An 18,157-nucleotide genomic window follows, 5' to 3' on the forward strand; every position below is an offset into this window, starting at 1 on the left:
CACTTCTGGTGATTTTGTAGTGTTTTAATTTTTACGAGGCCATTTGACGAACTGCCGTTGTGCAGTAAGTTCACCAGAAGGTCCACTTACTACCTCTCTTTTGCTGGCTTCGGAGTCCGATCACCGCGGGTATTAGCAAGACTGCAAACACGTTTCGTGCTCAGTCTCAAGACTACTCTGCCGAAGCATAGGATGCAGACCATATCAATCGATAGGGAAGGCAGTATGACGAGCTCTTAAAAACATAAGAGAGATCCGAACAGAGATGTGGAATTTGAATCCACTTGCGCAAGCAATCGGCTGCATTGAGACGCAGAGGATTAATAGATACCAAAATGATGTCCTTTTCAATAAGCAGAAACTTCTTTTGATGCAGTCCAAAGAGGCAAAAACGTCAGCGCGTGGCAAAAGTCTATGATCAGACTGACATGATGGAGAAACCCTCATCATCAAAGTCCTTGTTTTCTTGAATCAGGATATTACAAGTCAAGATTAACGTCGTCAGGTTTCACTACAAGAGCAACAACACAAACTGTTTCGAGGTCCAGTTATCTATAAGAGTAATGACAAACAACTGACGAGTAAGACGAACACTAGCACGTAACTACGACTACCACCTTAGAGTAAAAGAGTAAGTTGTCTTTGCAAGTCGATAAGTCAGCATATCATTCAGTCTTTTTCTCACTTCAGCCTAAAGCTTCTATGGCAAAACCTGTAGCATGTGATGGATTCAAATTGGCACTGCTTGGTGAGGTCTAAGACATTTCAGCACTTGGAAAAGGGAGACCCTCAACTCTCCAGTGTCATACATCTGATTCATCAATTGGCGCACGAACAAATAGCTGGCCGTGTAAGGAAACTACTGCAGATGTTTGATGTGGATTGATTCGTGAAGGCAAGGTTATGACCTGGTTGAAAAAAAGGTTCCGATTTTGTTGGTAACTCAGAGAAAATATCACACAGTTTTGATCCCCTGGAAATAAAGTATATACCAACCTTTTTAAAGGGGGTGACACCCCAAGGATTATCTCGCTGCTCGGGATCGCCAGAAATAATCAAACGTCCTGCAGGATCCGACTGAACTTGCACCTATGTACGACCAAAAATGAGTCCATTATTTGTTGCATGTTGGTTTGCAAACAAGCTACAAGCAATGACCCATAACCTAAATGCTTTCAAACTAGCAAATTACAGTTAAAAAAATTCAAGAATGATGACAACAGAGTGCGGCCTGTACCTCTTCACGCAAAAGCCCAGGGACTAGGGCATAGACTTCAAAGAACTCCTTCTGCAGAAACAAGCATTAGTTTCAAGTACTCAGGAAAATCATAATGGTGCTATATGTTTCTGCTCATTATGTACATCTTCCCTGTAAATAGAAGCTGCTACACTGGAGACAAACAATAATACGAAAAAGGGTTAGAATCTGTTGCTTGCACTTACAGTCCTCAGAACATTTATCTTCACCCAGTCTGCAGGGGCACCGGCATCAGTAATTATTACATCCCCTCTGCACATAAAGAACACAATCTATAATCATTTATTGAGTGAATAACATTAGGCAACTAGAAAAACTCACAAAGGCTCATGCCAAACATGCAGCAAGGAAAAGGAGATCAAATTCAGATCAACTCCTCAAAGTGAATGATCAAATAATCAATCGAAAATCTAGTCCTTGTAAATTTTGTTTTTGTTTCTTTCAGGTGATATATGACATCAATAATCAAGAAAAGGGGAAAGATGGGGAAGCGGGGTAGGGGAGGGAGGAATGAGCACTATAGCAAGGTCATGTTCATAAAAAAGTCTGTTACCAAAACACTTTCTGCAATATCCTGTGGCTGTTCTTTTTCAACCAATAGGCATCAAAGAATCAGCACTGGTTATTTGCAACAAGTTTGTTATTTCAAATTTTGCAGATATACAAGTCTTGTCCTTAGTCAATATCTATGGTTAACCACAGTCCAGGTAAACATATACAAATTACGCACTCACTGTGACTCATCACATTCGCATACTTGAATTTGTTACGTGTGCATAAAGTAACAAAGCATATTTAACGTCTCTTCTATTTTTATTTGAAAGTACATAATATAAAAAAAAAACTATGCAAGTCAACTTAGAGAGGTCTAAACAATGTTCCAGATGTCTCAGATTTTTCCAAGACAATAGCCAACCAAAATAAATAGAAAAGTTAGACATCAAAAGTACCTGATAACCTCAGGCATTCACAATTCTAGATTGTATACACAAATTTCAGTTTCTTGTAAAGTTGAATAAACAAAAACAAAAGTTGTCTGAGAAAGAAATTGCACAAATACTAAGAAACGGACTTAACTGTCGTTTAACAGGGTCTGTTTTTGCAACTTTTACTGCATCCTCTAGGGTTGGAGCTTTTCTCTTCTTCAATGTGCCTATACAAGGTAAAGCGATACAAGTAAATAGATGAACCCTTTTATTCAAGCAAAATGATCAACCTAAATAAAAGAATGCTCTTAAATTAGTTACCCCTCTTCATGAAAGAAAGAGAGTTCTTGTCCTACAAGAGAAAGAGTGCATCAGTATGTGGGGAAGACCATGCGTAGCACTTCTTTAGAATACATGCAAACCTTAATTATTGGATCCCCAACCTCTCCGTTAAGTAGCCGTTGTGCATGCCATCCCTGCATTGCTCGGGCTGCAGCATCCCGCCTAGCTCTACCAGAACCTGACCCTTGATTTCCACCTACCTATAATGAGAAATGATAAAATCATAAATCTGGGAAGGACTTACTGAATCGTACAAATTCAAACTTAGGGTAAGGGATTGTTTAAATAAATATAATTCATATGCTTATAAGACTAGATCTCAATAGTGGCAAAAGATCCATGTAACTGACCCCAAATAGCTGGGACTAATGGCTTTGTTGTTGTTGTTGTTGTTGTATATGCTTATAAGACACTCAGCACCATGGAAGGACGGAAAGTCTGAATACCACTAAGAGTAATTTATGTTATTTGAAATTGACTAGTTCTAATTTGTGCATCCTCCAAGGCACAGTACACTATGCTTTGTATGCAAAAAAAAAAGATGATTATGTTATTTGCAACTAATTAGTTCTAATTTGATCAAGAATCCAAGGAAAGTCACTTGCCAAAGTATCATTATCAATGATACCTCTATCTCATCCAAATCATTATGTTCAGATTCAGTAAACTAATGAGAAACACTGGCAGCCAAAAACTTCTAACATGTCATCCACTTTAGAAACTAGTTGCTATATGATAAAAGAAAAATAATTGCTTCCTCTCCAAAAATTGGTAAATAACATATTATCAGAGAAATTTTCTCATATTCAAACTCAATAAAAGAATTAGTCACATTACTGAACAGAATTCCTGCTGATTTTGGCAAGTATTTATCTCTACTTGACCATAAATTTAATTGGATCTCTGCAGAACACTTCTAGACCACCATCTGTCAGCATCTCCATCAGGTGTCCATTTAATCCTAAACAATTCATTTCCTCCGGACTCTTTTTCCCAATCCAAGGCCAATCATACCTGTTCCATCTACCATATTCTGTATCCGTTGTTTGAGCCCTTCACCCATCTTCTTCTAATTAATTTAAATCTTACTAACTGTGCCTTTAATTAGTGAAAGGACAACAAAAGGCAAGAGACTTGTTAACCTCTTCTCCATAGATGCACTAGATCTCATATGATGAAAGTACGACACTAGAACATAGCTTTGTTATGTTCTTTATAATTATGCAGCTATATATGATAATTTTGCAATATGAAAATGAATGAGATGAGTCTTACTCCCTCAATTACCAATAATGAGATGAGTCCTTGTGGTTATAGCACATGAGGACCAAAAATTAGAGCATCTCTAATTTTGTGAACCACACTAAAAATATGATTGCAAAATACGTTTGTAATCAGTTAACATTATAATTATGATTTTGACAACATTCTATTTATGTAGCATTCATTGCCAATCCTAAACTCTAATTTTTTTTCTTAAACCTTTCCCAAAAGCTTAACTTAATGTGAAGTTCTCATAAGCAACTCTCATCCACTAGCAGCTACATATTCAAGTAACATGGCTCATATGTAAAGGATGATCAGTCTTTTCTTTTCAAGACATTCTGAATATTTTGCTTCAACAATAAATATCAACATTACATATGTTGACTACTTTTCTGATAATGATTCTTATGAATTATGCTCCATGATAAGTAATGATCTTTTATAGATGCTTTTATTATCTATGTCATAAATGAGCTAAGAAATAAGCTTATTATCTATGCCATAAATGAGCTAACAAATGAACTCAAATTCTTATGGTACATTGTGAAGATTTATCAATTAGCATAATCTGATTTTAACCTCATTTTTTCTTTCCCAAATCTCTTTTGATTAAGTTTAATTACTTTGTTACACCAAATTAGATCCTTTTTTAGTTCCTTTATTTGGTGCAAACATTCAACTCTATTCAGCAATTTTAGATTATAATACAACATCAAGGATCCTACAGTTATAAGAGGAACAGTGATCGAAAATTTTGACTTCCGTTGACCATTTCGATGATCAAGGTGATCCAGTCCAAACTGTGCTAGTGTTGCTATCTGAGTATACCGTTATGTCTTCCAAAAAAAACTACCTGTTTTTATTACTTTCTTTAAGTAGTTAGCCTCCTATATCTGTCCTTTAGTAATTAATGCAATCAATTTAATACTTTCTTTTACATTTGTTGTCAATGATTTCATGACTTGCGTTTGGTACCATTTAAGCACACAAATGTATATATCTTCTTAGTAGGTTAATTCCAATTATTTTCTAAATTGCAAGCAGTTTTTATGGAACTTGTAATGATTAGTCATATTTTTCGTTTAAGAGTTGTTTAAACAGGATGTTAAGATTCCAATCAGCCAATAAATGCTCTCTTAACTAACCTTTTTCTTCCAAAAAAGAGCCCTCCAAGGCAACTCATAGGGAATTAAAAAAGTTTATTGTGCTATTTAACATTGATTCAGACATCTGCTAAATCCACAATAAAAGTCTCCAAATATGCAATGAGAGAGCACACCAGAGGCATTCGATGAAGCTGGTAATCATTCTAATCAGGATGTTATAACAAACAACAAACCAGTACTTCACAACTTGCTATGATGATCCACACTAATTACAAGCTAAACAACCAAATAATATAAGTAAAAGTTGCAAATTAAATTACCAATAGATCCTGAAAGATTAGATCTGGCAACCAACTTAAGTAAGAAATATGGACCTAATATAGCATATTAATTTCACATTCTTATAATGTTCAATAAGTTTTAGTTGATATCTAGCTGTAAATTACTAGATATATGATGCTCAATAGAGATCCCTGAGGGTCTACATAAAGAACTAAATACCACCTCACTTCTGCACCAATAGTCACCGAGATCGCCTTAATGTCTATCATCTTTTTGGATCAATCAAAAGGACCATTCTAAGTTGATAATGGGTCCATCAAATCATCTCAATCTTCTGATAATCATGTGATTGGAAATAATCTTCATCCTCTTCCACCTTTAGCCAAGGTTAACTAAATTCTCAGATCACACCCTATGGGTCGTGTCGGATGTGTGTGCAGGTCAGGTGCTCAGCAGAATCTATACAACTGTACATTTTTCTAAAGCTCATTTTTCCTGTGAAATAAGGATTAGGTAGCTGGCCTCATGCCAAACCTTTAATTCATAGTAAAAAAGGCATGCTTTAGAAGCCAGAATACAATCCTAAAAAAATAGCCTACCAACTCAGAACTCAAGCCGTAATGTGAACGCGCATCTTTTCCAGGATGTTCAGATGCAATCTACTATATTTTAAGACCACAGCAATATATTATCAGACTATTGTTGATTATAATATACCCTTTTATTTTTATCAAGTATCAAAGAAAGAGATAAGATAAGTGAACTAAAAGATAAGCATGCTTAATAGCTAAAGGACCACCTCTTACAAAAAAGATACAAACTTTCCTTGATTCTCCCACATCTTACAGAAAAGATAGTTGCTTCCTCCTACGCGTACTAACATCTGCACCCATTTCCATATCTGCCCCAGGCTACTTATCTTTACATTCTTTATTTGGTGCCTTTTTTGTCTTAGTACTGGGGTCTTCAATGCTATCTGGATCTGAATCTTTCAGTATTAAAATTTCCTTTACAGTCTTGGCTTTCTTGCATTTGTCCTACTACTCGGGACTTTAAAAGTTTAAACAATCTTGATTTGATTCTTTCAGTATTGATATTTTCCTTTACAATCTTCCTTTTTTCCATCATTATCTTTAGCACTTTCCAGAAATAACATGGACTGAAGTACATGATAAATAGCATCTGCCAACCAAGAATACATCATCTTTTATCTCAGACAATGCAATAGCTTAAGTTGATACTCTCCCAGAAGTTTGCAGAAGATTGAGCAACCAATATCAGGAATTTATCTACGCTTAATTAAATTGTTGCAACCTTGTTGATTGGACACTATCATGGTTTCAGGTTTTAAGTTACCTAGGTGTAATTCCAGAAAATAATCTTCTCTTACTCCAATTATTTTGTTAAGAGATTCAGTAACATGGAAATTATATTGCTGTCTCATATAACAGTTCTTGATACATTAGTATCAGCTCAATTGGGCAAGAAGCCTCTGGCCTCTCCTTTCTTTCACATAAAACCATGTCTTAACCCAAACCATAGAACAAACAAATAATAATAGGGCAATTAAATAATCATTAGGATTGATCTAACTAAGAAAGTAACCACAACCAACATAATTGGGTTCATTTCTGCCAGACCAAAAAGGAAATCATAGAAGGCAAGAGTATGAAATTAAACAATCTTTATTAGAAGCCATTGTTCTGGAGGATAAGACAATAAACAGCAAGAAGAGCTATCAACCAATAGCTATGACAATTTTTTCTAAACCTGTCATAATAAAGCTTACCAAAGAAACCAAAGACCCAGAGCTCAAAATTAATTAGACAAGAACAACGATTGCAGCCAAGCAACAAATTGAATGAATATGTCTCGAAGATCCTATAAGCAAACTCTTCTTCGTAGTTCATGATACTATTGGAGTTCCTTAAAACTATAAAAAGAAATTACTTAGATAGAACCATTTCTTCGTCTAAAACATGGAGACATCTTGATCCAGACTAGAGGCCACAATGGACCCTTGATTTCACATATAAATGGTGTCCCTAACCTGCTGTGTCTCAATGGTTTAGATTGGATGATCTCAGTTGGGATATGGCCTGGAACAACTGTCAACAATTCTTTTAATCTTACTCAGTTGTTCTTGAACCATGATTTGTTATTAAGGATACCACTTTTTACAGAGTTCAATGACGGCAAAAGGTCCATATAGCTGACCTCGAATAGTTGAGATGTCCTAGATGTGTCATTGTAGTTGTTGTCATCATCCTTGCACCATGGAACTCACTTTTTCAGGGGGTGGATCACAATGCCGTTGTTCGCCCTATCCTTGCCAAGTCCATCATCCCATTTTGCCAGTAGCTTAAACTGACTGAGACCATTGCTCCAATGACCTATGCCAGATTGCCAATGATGAAGTAGGCAGGGAAGCCCACGTTTTGGCTGGTTAAGTGGCAAGAGAGGGAGAGCAAAAGAGAGAGAGAGAGAGAGGCTTCCACTTTTAAGCATTGTATACATCAGGTTGCATGGCCTTCCCATCTAAATGTTCACAAAGTTTGATAGCCCATTTCAGATTTCAACTGACTTGTGCATCCCAGCTGATTCTAGTAGAGTGGATTTCCTGAACAATCCAAATGCACAAACTCAGACATTGACAATCACAACCAGTCTGTGGAGGTTGAGCACTTCGAACGTTATGAGTCACCTTCAACCCATAATAGGGTGTGGCTTATTGAAGCAAAATCAAATTGGTGCAGTCCACTCTTAATTGAAGGATTTATTTTAATTATAGTTAATGATTAAGTCTACTCTGACCTCGTTTCATTTTGGTAAATATCTTCCATTTTGTAGGATCTTTTATAGTTCATCATTTTTTTTTCAATGCACTGTTTAGACAGCCAGTTACCTAAAAAGATCTGAACGATTTATGACTAGGTTGAATTGTCGTCTCAACGGCTAAGTAATTCACTTGTTGCAAATGTTTCAACTTGTAGCCAAAGATTATAATTTAGAATATTAGCATTGGCATCAAAATCGGGATTGTGATTCAGTAGTGACAATAGATTCAAGATTAGCATGATCAACTGGATCACTAGATCAATCAGAGGGCATGAGAATACATATCAATCTAAAAACAAAAAATATAAAAAAGAAGCAAGTGAACATTGCATGACAAAGGTACATTCGGTAGAGTGGCACAGACGTAGCTAGCGATGGATTGATGTAGATTGATTATTGGACATTGCATGACAGAGGTACACTATCTTAAAATGCACAATAGTTGGCACAAAAAATAACAAACCACAGACCCTTAAAAACTTGACTCTTATGAGAATAAATTATGAACACAAATTTGATGTGGAATTAACAGATAATATAATCTCAATATGTACATTCGGTAGTCAGAAAAGATCACAATATACAAAACATGTCAAAATACTTGACCTTTAGAAGAATAAATCATGTCATTAAAATGAACCTCAATAAGTTGAATATGGTGATTGAGAGTAACAATAGATCTTATGCACAATGATTAACTCCCTTATAGGTCACAAGAATAATAAATGTATGAACAATATGCCTTCATCCATAGGTTTACACCGTACAGGTTTTACATTCAGAGAAAAACAATGAAATTTTACCTGATTATCAACACTCATAGATCCTGGAAGATTTGCCATGGAAAATTTTAATTCACCAGTTTGGATCTTATGTTTCTCGTACTCAAGGAGTGCCTGTATAAGGGTCAAAAACAAGAAAACAACAATGCACATAGAGTAATATTGACCAAAAATGCACCTTTTTTTTATATTTGCTGAAAACGGCAATTAAACACCAAAAGGAATTTTATTGTCAACATTTATAGAACTGCATCCATGCTAGTTTTATGGCTACCACTATCCCAAGTTAAAACTAAAACTAGGGAACTGAATGATATGCCTCATTGCACAAAAATGGATGATATTTTCTTTTATTTAAGCATTAATTCAATTTTCAAGACACAAAACTATATCCATGAAGCTAAAACAATTGAAGAAACTTTTAATCACTAGTAAAATATAAGCATAGAGAAATTGGAGTTATTAAACTCCAAGATTTGATGCCAAAGTCCTCGAGTAATTAAGTTAAAACAATAAGAAAACATTAACACTAAGTGCATATCTCTGCAGATTCACTCTCTTAAATTGTTATGTTAATCTCATGATTTTCCATGCCAAAGAAGAGAAGACGAGTAAAAAGGCACCCATTGAAGTATGTTGTTCAATATATTAAAGTACTCATGCCATGATGGAGTGTCGGCTCATGTTGTGTAAAAGCATGACCAGCACAAGCCAACTGGATCTTACTTCAGTTTAATCTTTGTTTTCTCCAATTTGATGGTGATTGGCGACTTTATACTTCCTAAAAGAAGATATCTAACTGTTTAAACAGAAGAAAGCATTAAAAGTGATATGATAAAAGAAACACTGGAGGACCACATTCATCTGAGTTGGCTCAGCTTGCTCCTAAGCCAATTCATTTATTCAAAAGTGCAGCCACAAAGTAGGTTTCTCGGACAATGGAGCACCATCTTTAACTTCTAGAGTTCCCGACACAGGGAAAGGGAATGTTCCACTAGTATATATAGACCCAAGCTCGAAACACAATATAGACCCCAACATTGAGTCCACTCTTTTGCATGTTAATGCCACCAACATAATCTTTCTCAAAAATCCACAAATGTTGACTTCGGACCAACATTAAGTTCACTCATTTTACATTTAAGTTAATGCTGCCAACATATTCTTTCATACATCCAAGTGATCCTCTTAAGCTAAATATTAGTAGATCAAGATGGTACAACTAATAGCAATACATTCTAAAAAAACAAACGCCACATGATACTTGCGGAAATTGTTCTTTGTATGCCAAGTGAGCTAAAGTCAATACAAACTCTAAACTACAAGTTTGGGAATAATTACGATGTCTACTGGAAGCCATATACATGATGACAAAGTGGTCTTCTAGATATATATTGAAAACACTAAGTCATGAACATCATGGTTAGACATAGCAGGTAGGAACACCTTGTGTAAACCATAGTTGACTATTAAGAAGCACAATGAAGAAATCTTAGATTGACTATCAAGCTTTAGCAAATAACATCAAACCTTTTTGCAGATAAAGAAGAGAATTGTACAGAAGTGTGAACCCTCACAGATACAACTAAAAAATAGTCCATAATGTCCCATCTCCATGAATAGTTGGGACACGATGGCTTACTCTTTTTGTACATCTAAGGGGGTTTGCATGTCTGTGCAACTCTATTATGTTTTCTGGAACACTACAAATTTGCCGTAGTTGTAAATGTGTATCTGCGACGGTCACCATTTGTCATCATTGTCATTGTAGGTGTATATCTATAAGAGTCTGGGATAAATTTTAATTTCCCAGACCCAAACATCTACATATTTACATACTCACAAACAAGGTTTAAAATCTCGGTTCAATTTCGATCTCAATTGATGACTGAACCAGAAAGTATCGGTAAGGATCAATGTAATGAAACTCAGTATGGGTCAATACTATCTGGGCCAAAAAGGAAGAGAAAAGAGGATGGAGGATGGAGGATGAGGCAGAGGGAGAGGCAAAGAACTGGTTGAGAAAAATTAGGAGGCAAACATTCCAACACGAGGAAGAGATTAGGCAGAGGAACACACGAGAGATACAAAGAAAGAGAAAATAGGAGAGAGAAAGTGTGACAGGAGAGAAGAAAAAAAAAAGAGAGAGTTGTCATACTAGTACTGGCTGACAAGCATGGTTTTTTAAACCATGCTTACAAATATGAACATATATTAATGTTTAACTATAAGGAACACACAATACATACACCAAAAATGTAAAGGATATAAATGTACAAGCAGATAGCAGAATATCCAACTACTTGTCTATTGTTGAACAACCAGTTTGAGCAAATATTGAACAGTCTTCTACACCAACCACACAATGCACGAGTGGGCTTTTAGATGCCATATTCCATAAACATATTTAAAAGGACTTTGACCCCTTCGTAGCATTTAGAAAAAACAAAAACACAGTACTAAAAAAGATTGCAAGACAAAGATCGGTGCAAAAAGGTTATTGTTTGACAGCTTTTCAATAAAAAAACATATAGACATGGCCCACAATACTTTGTAAAGAAAAAATATTTTAGTCTAAATTATACGCAAATATTTGAAATTTTACGAAATAATTCCTTCACTAAAAAGCCCCACAGTTGATAGGCAAAACAGCTTTTAATCATCATGAAGAATTATGCAGAGTTGAGCTCTGAACTACTTAGTGAACATCTAAAGCAAGTTGCCAAGATTGATGACAGTAGATTAAGGTAATATGATGATCTAATGCATTACCTTCTCGAAAAAAATTCGAAATGACCAAGAAATTGTTGTACAGGTCCTGCATAGAAAGTGAGATCTATTAATACTTCATATCCCCCCAAGAAAAACAATGCTTTTCCACTTGATGTAGCAATACCACACTCCTAGACAGTTTGCTGCTTATATTTTCCTTGTGAACTTTTAGCATAATCATCTCTGTAGTTCATCTATAATATACTTCATGTAATAAAGGCAAATAAAAGGTGCATTTCATCAGCATAATCATCTCTGTATTTCATCTATAACATTTCATGTAATAAAGGCTAATAAAAAGTACATTTCATCCATGTTACGAACTGTTTGTCTTGCTCATTAAGTGACTAGTTTAGGCCGTATTGATAAACAATGGTGCAGCAGAAGATCAAAAAGGAAATCTTTTCAAAGAATGGTTTAAAAAAAATACACTACCAAATGAAATGTTTGAGTTGACAGGATACCTATTAAACAACCAACTATTAATTAGAAATTAGAAATCTTCAAGACAACAATACAATATCAAAATAAAAAGTTAATTCACCATATTAATCCTAGTTATTTTCTCCTATTTCATTTGTCTGTTGATACTATTTAAGAAATATGATATTTAACTAATGTCAAAGTTTAATTATACAAAAACAACTAACATAACTTGATTACTGGAATAGGATAGTTTATTTTTCCCAAGTTCAATTGTCTGTACAACTTATATCATACTGCTATTAGGTGTCCATTTAGGATGGTTTTCTCAGCAGCTAATTGATTTACCCTTACATAGTACTCAAGAAATAATATTTATTTCTGCTGGTAGTTCATATAAAAGATTTAGACTATGTAAGTTCATATAATATTTATTTCTGCTGGTAGTTCATATAAAAGATTTAGACCATTTAGGATAATGACTCATCAAAGAACAGGGTTCCTGTTGTTTCCAATAGGATTTGACAATCTGAAAGTGATCATCAAATACTTAATGAAATTTTCATGAATCCACGACTTAGTACTCAAGAAATAATATTTATTTCTGCTGGTAGTTCATATAAAAGATTTAGACTAAGTCGTGGATTCATGAAAATTTCATTAAGTATTTGATGATCACTTTCAGATTGTCAAATCCTATTGGAAACAACAGGAACCCTGTTCTTTGATGAGTCATTACACTTGGCAAAAGGAATATCAACACTAAATGACATGCAAAATGCTGCTGAGGTAGCCAAGCTGATCCATTCCACTCAGTTAGACCTTACAAGTGTATTATAATTGATCTAACCAGTTGCACGAACATTCGCAAGGATGCATATATTGTAAATGAATTTAAATCCATTTAATGTAGAAAAATGATGATAAATTGATCAGACTGGGTTTTAGATGTTCATAAAATTGTCCTCTAATTCTCCTTTAAGACCAATGTCTAAATAAAACAATTCTATAAGAACAACAATGAAAGACATAAAGGCTTACTTTGGAGGTTTGAAAGACTCGCCAACTTGACGCCAAAGCTTGCATGCTGTCACCTAGCAATCAAAGGTCAATTATGTCAGCACCAGAATTAAAAAAAAATTTACAAAACTGCTAAATGGACATTCACATATAGAAACCCAGATGTTCAGAATCGAAGAAGTTCAGTGTACAGTGAAGTCCTGTTTTAAATAACATGGCAAAGGTAACTAGTTACTAGCATTCACGTCATATTTTCCTGGTCACAAGGATCCACTAATATTACAACTTTGTTTTTACTGTTGCAGTGTGTTGATCCATGTGGAGAATCAGTCCTATGACAAGCAAAATCACTGAACAATTTCGAAGGAACATGAGGCAATGCAGGTGAAGTGTGTTGATCCATAGCCAACTAAAAATGTAACTAGCTAGAGCTCTGAGCAATATAAAAAGATGAGTTTATCACCTAAATCTCATATGAAGCACTAAGTTGATCAAACTGATAATTGATCAGCAATTGTTACTCTGATAGTCATTAAAGATGAAAGCAAAGGGAATAACTATTAAAAAAATTGTGAATTGTTGTTATTGGTTGAAATGATACAGTGCAAAGCCATATCTCCCAACTATCTGGTATCAACCTTGTGAATCATTTCCTGCCATTTAAGAAATTTTGCTATTCAAACTAGAGTGATCAGATCTCTTTAATTGTTTCTAACTAAGACATCACTCTTGTTGCCAATATGTTCCTACACCAACATCCATGCTCATATCCCTCAATCTAACAGTTAACTTCCAGTGAACCATGTACTGAAAGTTTGCATGTCTAGAATGACAAACAAGACATTTCAACTAGTGGAAATTAAATGCAATTTAGCTGTAAAAATGATGTCAGGGACTCTCATACACAATGCTGCAACTGAACATTTGACATATATTTGAATTTAATTATTAATCAGCACTTTGTTTCAAAATGTAGTTTGAGCAACCACATGCATGTGTGGTTAAATGTTCACTCTGCATAAAGCTATGCAGCCCATGCGATGCCAAACTCGTATATATAAAATAAATATGACTATCATGTCCTACAAGAGACAGGAATGTACACCATAGTAAAAATACATACTGCAAATTAGGAACTTAATCTAAGAAGTTCACATAATATGCCTATCAGGGCTGTTCTTATTTACATCCAAAGCTGACTAAGATTTTATTTTCTTTGATAAAGGTAATAAAAATGGAAACCACTTTAGCATAGTAATGGAGAACAGTTGTAAAAACCAACATAAAAAAATCATAGCTAAGCAATATCTAGAAAACAGGCAGCCGAATCACAAGGCTCCCACTAATATAGAGTCCAAGGAAGCAAGGAAGTGATTGTTTCGAAAAGTAAAACATCATACATACCTGATCATAACCACCCAATCTAGTAACTGTTCTCCACAACCTGCCGAAGAAAAGACCAAAAACCCTTTTTTGGAGTTTGAACTTTAAATTAAGACGTCAAAGGGATGAACCACGGCTTACTTGAGACAATTGAGTGCTTCTCCATAAAATTTAGGCGGTTTGAACTCCATGCTCCTCTCCCGATAGAAATTCTCCAACTCCTTCATGAAAGCAACCTGTTCTTCCTCTGTGCCAGAATCATCACCATCTGAGTAGGGTTCAAAGATGAACGACTGATTTGAGCCCTCTATAGGGGTTGAATTATCTCCTGCTGTCTGTTCCTCTTTTGAGGGTGTTTTGGTGTAATTATCTCCAGGATGAGGCTCCCTCACATCAGTCACTGCTGATATGGTCTTATTTTCTGATGTTATAGTTGCAGCCCCATTCTCTGCTTCAGCCTTGACATTGAGAATGCCACTTTGGTCAGAATCGGTCTCCATATGAGTCGTTGGCATGATAACTTGATCATCTGTATGCTTCCCCAAAAATGCATCATCTGTTTGTTTCTCCAAGGACATGTCATCTGTTTGCTTCTCCAAGGATGTGTTATCCTTTTGTTTCTCGAAGGGTCTGTCATCTGTTTGATTGTTCACGGGGGTGTCATCCGCTTGCTTCTCCAAGGGCGTGTTATCTGTTTGCTTCTCCAAGGACAATTCATCTCTTTGTGTTTCCAAGGACATGTCATTTGTTTGCTTCTCCAAGGGTATGTCATTTGTTTGGTTCTCCGAGGGCATGTCATCTGTTTGCTTCTCCGGCAATGCATCACCTGTTAGCTTCACGGACAGTGCATCATCAGTTTGCTTCTCCGGCAATGCATCACCTGTTAGCTTCACGGATGGTGCATCATCTGTTTGCTTCTCTGATGGTGCATCATCTGTTTTCTTATCTGACGGTGCACCATCTGTTCGTTTCTCCAATGGTGTCTCGACTGTTTGCTTCTCAAAGGATATCTCTTCCATTGAATTCTCCAACGGTGTGTTGTCTGTTGTCTTCTCTAAATGTGTCTCCTCTGTTGGCTTGTCCAAATGTGTATCGTCCAGTTCCGTGGATATATCGTGTTCGGCAGCGATCTTGACAGATTCAGATTTCCTGGTCAAATCAGGCTCCGCTCCCAACTGAGAGCTCTGATTGTCTGTGTGGTCCTTTGGCAAAGTTTGAAGGTCCCCACCATCATCTTTGGCATCAGTCACTTTGTTTTCAGGAAGCACTGGCATTTCTTGCTCTGGACCGACGGTAGCCATTGGCTCAGCCATCATTAACTAAAGGGCTCAAGAAGCCAAGATAAGTGAAAAAAACAAAAAGAAATCAGCAGAAATTTATGATGGCAAACAGAAATTGTACACGATCTATATGTTGTTGTAACTGTGATTTATCAAAAGCTCTTTGCATCCCTATTTGCAATCTATGGTAAGAATGGTATCTTGATGTTAGAAGTAAAGGTCCAACAAGAAGAGCAGAAAGACCATATCAAAACAATGCAATAGCCACAAGCCCTACACGATCAACAGATTCCAATATTCCTGCTCTTCCAAGAACCTAACCACTATCAACGAAGATGATTTCTTGCTAATAAATAAATCAGAAAATCATAAATTTGGACGATCAAATCACTCAACACCAACAAACAATTCCAATATGGACAAATAAATCAATGGAACTGAAGAAACCAGATTCAGAGGAATCTTCCGCGACCCATGCTAAGAAACACAAAAACGGGACACGGACACGACGATACATCATTGTTAAAAAATTAGGACACAGACATGGCGAAGATACACGTGTGTGTGTATATATATATATATATATATATATATATATATATATATATATATATATATATATATATATATATATATAAAATATTCGATTAACATGAGCTTTATAGTTTATAGTACTAACACTAATAACAATCCTCATTATAAAGTTCAAGAATTCCATCTGAGCCTAGCATCTCTGGAACACAAAAAACAAAATAATAAAACAATATGTTAGAAAAGTACAGAAACCATATCATATAATATGAGCTCAGGAAAATTGGACAAGGAAATGATCTCTAACATATGTAACATATAACATCAAGTAAAGCATATGGTATGTGATTTCTTGATAACAGCAAAATACAATTTCGAAATATATGCTCATGAAATCTGAAGAATGTTTCATATAACATCAAGTAAAGCATATGGTCTGTGGTTTCTTGATAACAGCAAAATACAATTTCGAAATATATGCACATAAAATCTGAAGAATGTTTTAAACAGTTGAAGCCTGAGTAAGACTAAAGTTCTTTAGATGGCTTAGTATGTTAATAAGACGTCAGATACCATTGACACTAGTGTGGAACAGGATCCACAAAACTTTTAGGAGTTCATCTGTGTGTTAAAAAAAATCAGAATCTTGTTTTAGTTAATAATCTGCACAAAGCAAAGAGAGAGGACAATAGTTAAACCACAGTCCCAGAATCTGAAGAACGCAAAGAATCTGTGTCCTCTAAACTTCTTATTTATAGGAGGAACACCCTGATCAATTTGCTTCTCAAATCTAGCACTATTCCATGCGAGCCATACCTATGATTTTTTATGGTTGAACTGGAAGACTTTTTCTTATGAAAGTTCGTTCTATGCACCCGAATTCACCCAGGGATATCAAAAGCAAGTGGCACCAGATCTCATACGAAACAAGCCCTGCGACAAATCAAGATCCGGAGAGGAGAAGGGTGGGAAATCTGGGACCAAACCCAAAGATCAAACCAGAAACAAGAAATCTGGGCCCTGATAAGCAGCAAGAGAGGATCGCATAGGGTTCGGTATAGTATAGTAGAAGCGGGCAAACTGCGGGTCAGCGTGGTACCTTGCGACGTAGCAGTAGAGGGTGAAGAAGAAGGCTTCGTCGGACGTCGGTGACGTCGCCGAGGGCCCGAGGATGCGCGACGGGTCGTGGTGGTCTGGTGGACGCAGGTGGGCTCGGGCAGCGGCAGAGCCACTTCCACAGTCCACGCCGGTGAGGCAGAAGGCTTCGCCGGTGAAGAAGAAGGCTTCGCGACGCAGGTGGCGGAGGCAGGTGGTCGAGATTTAACGCCGGCCGACGATCCTATTCGTAACGAAACAAGCAAAAAATCCGTCGCCGAAGAGATTTCTTGAATCAAGACACGTCCAACGATCCTATTCGAAGCAGCTCCAATGGCGTTTAGGGTTTCCTTCGCTCCAAAAAAACCCTAGGCCGAAAAACCAATGCCTTCCGAAATAGGAGAGAAAGGGGGGAATGAATTGCATCAGGACACGAGCCCGATTGTGGAATACGATTACCGCTACGTCAGCTTACCGCAACCATTACCCTGCCAAAGTAAGAAACGATCGAATGTCTTTCCGTTGAAGATAAACTGTAGTTCTGTTAATAAAAAATATAGATATAAATTAACAAATAAATTTAAAACAGGTCTAAGATAATTGCGAATTAGGAATTCTTATTAGTTTCAAAGTAATTTAAATATTTATGCATCATAAATAAGACGTTCGAGTCTACCTCTATCAAGATATGTGATATGTTAGGATATGTTTAATTATTTTGATATAAAAATTATATTTTCTCCAATCAAATAATGTCAAGATAATAATATTTATCACATCAAAATCAAATCTTAATTTAAATATTCTCTAAATCAAATATATCATATTTTATCTTATATTTAATACTCTTTTT

General features: G+C 35.9%; 1 protein-coding gene across 4 annotated transcripts; it reads right to left on the bottom strand.

Moving 5' to 3' along the window:
• Positions 1 to 446: 446 nt before the first annotated feature.
• LOC103983282 (AT-rich interactive domain-containing protein 5) lies at positions 447 to 17,733 on the bottom strand. 4 transcript variants are annotated; one of them, XM_065105562.1, is made up of 14 exons: positions 17,309 to 17,733; positions 17,026 to 17,229; positions 14,540 to 15,717; positions 14,420 to 14,459; positions 13,037 to 13,089; positions 11,573 to 11,618; positions 8,822 to 8,914; positions 2,607 to 2,726; positions 2,506 to 2,536; positions 2,336 to 2,411; positions 1,444 to 1,510; positions 1,238 to 1,288; positions 997 to 1,089; positions 447 to 908 (listed from the first exon to the last, which is right to left on the bottom strand). In XM_065105562.1, exons 3-14 carry the CDS (start codon positions 15,712 to 15,714, stop codon positions 804 to 806), a joined length of 1,950 nt encoding a protein of 649 aa, XP_064961634.1. In that variant the 5' UTR covers positions 15,715 to 15,717; positions 17,026 to 17,229; positions 17,309 to 17,733; the 3' UTR covers positions 447 to 803. The 4 variants fall into 4 exon arrangements, with proteins under 4 accessions (XP_064961634.1, XP_009398786.2, XP_009398784.2 ...); XM_009400511.3 differs by lacking the exon at positions 17,026 to 17,229 and having other exon boundaries at positions 2,628 to 2,726; XM_009400509.3 differs by lacking the exon at positions 17,026 to 17,229 and having other exon boundaries at positions 14,540 to 15,725.
• Positions 17,734 to 18,157: the final 424 nt, after the last annotated feature.

This window comes from Musa acuminata, chromosome BXJ2-4, assembly GCF_036884655.1.
Source record: "Musa acuminata AAA Group cultivar baxijiao chromosome BXJ2-4, Cavendish_Baxijiao_AAA, whole genome shotgun sequence".
NCBI classification, from domain to species: Eukaryota; Viridiplantae; Streptophyta; class Magnoliopsida; order Zingiberales; family Musaceae; genus Musa; species Musa acuminata.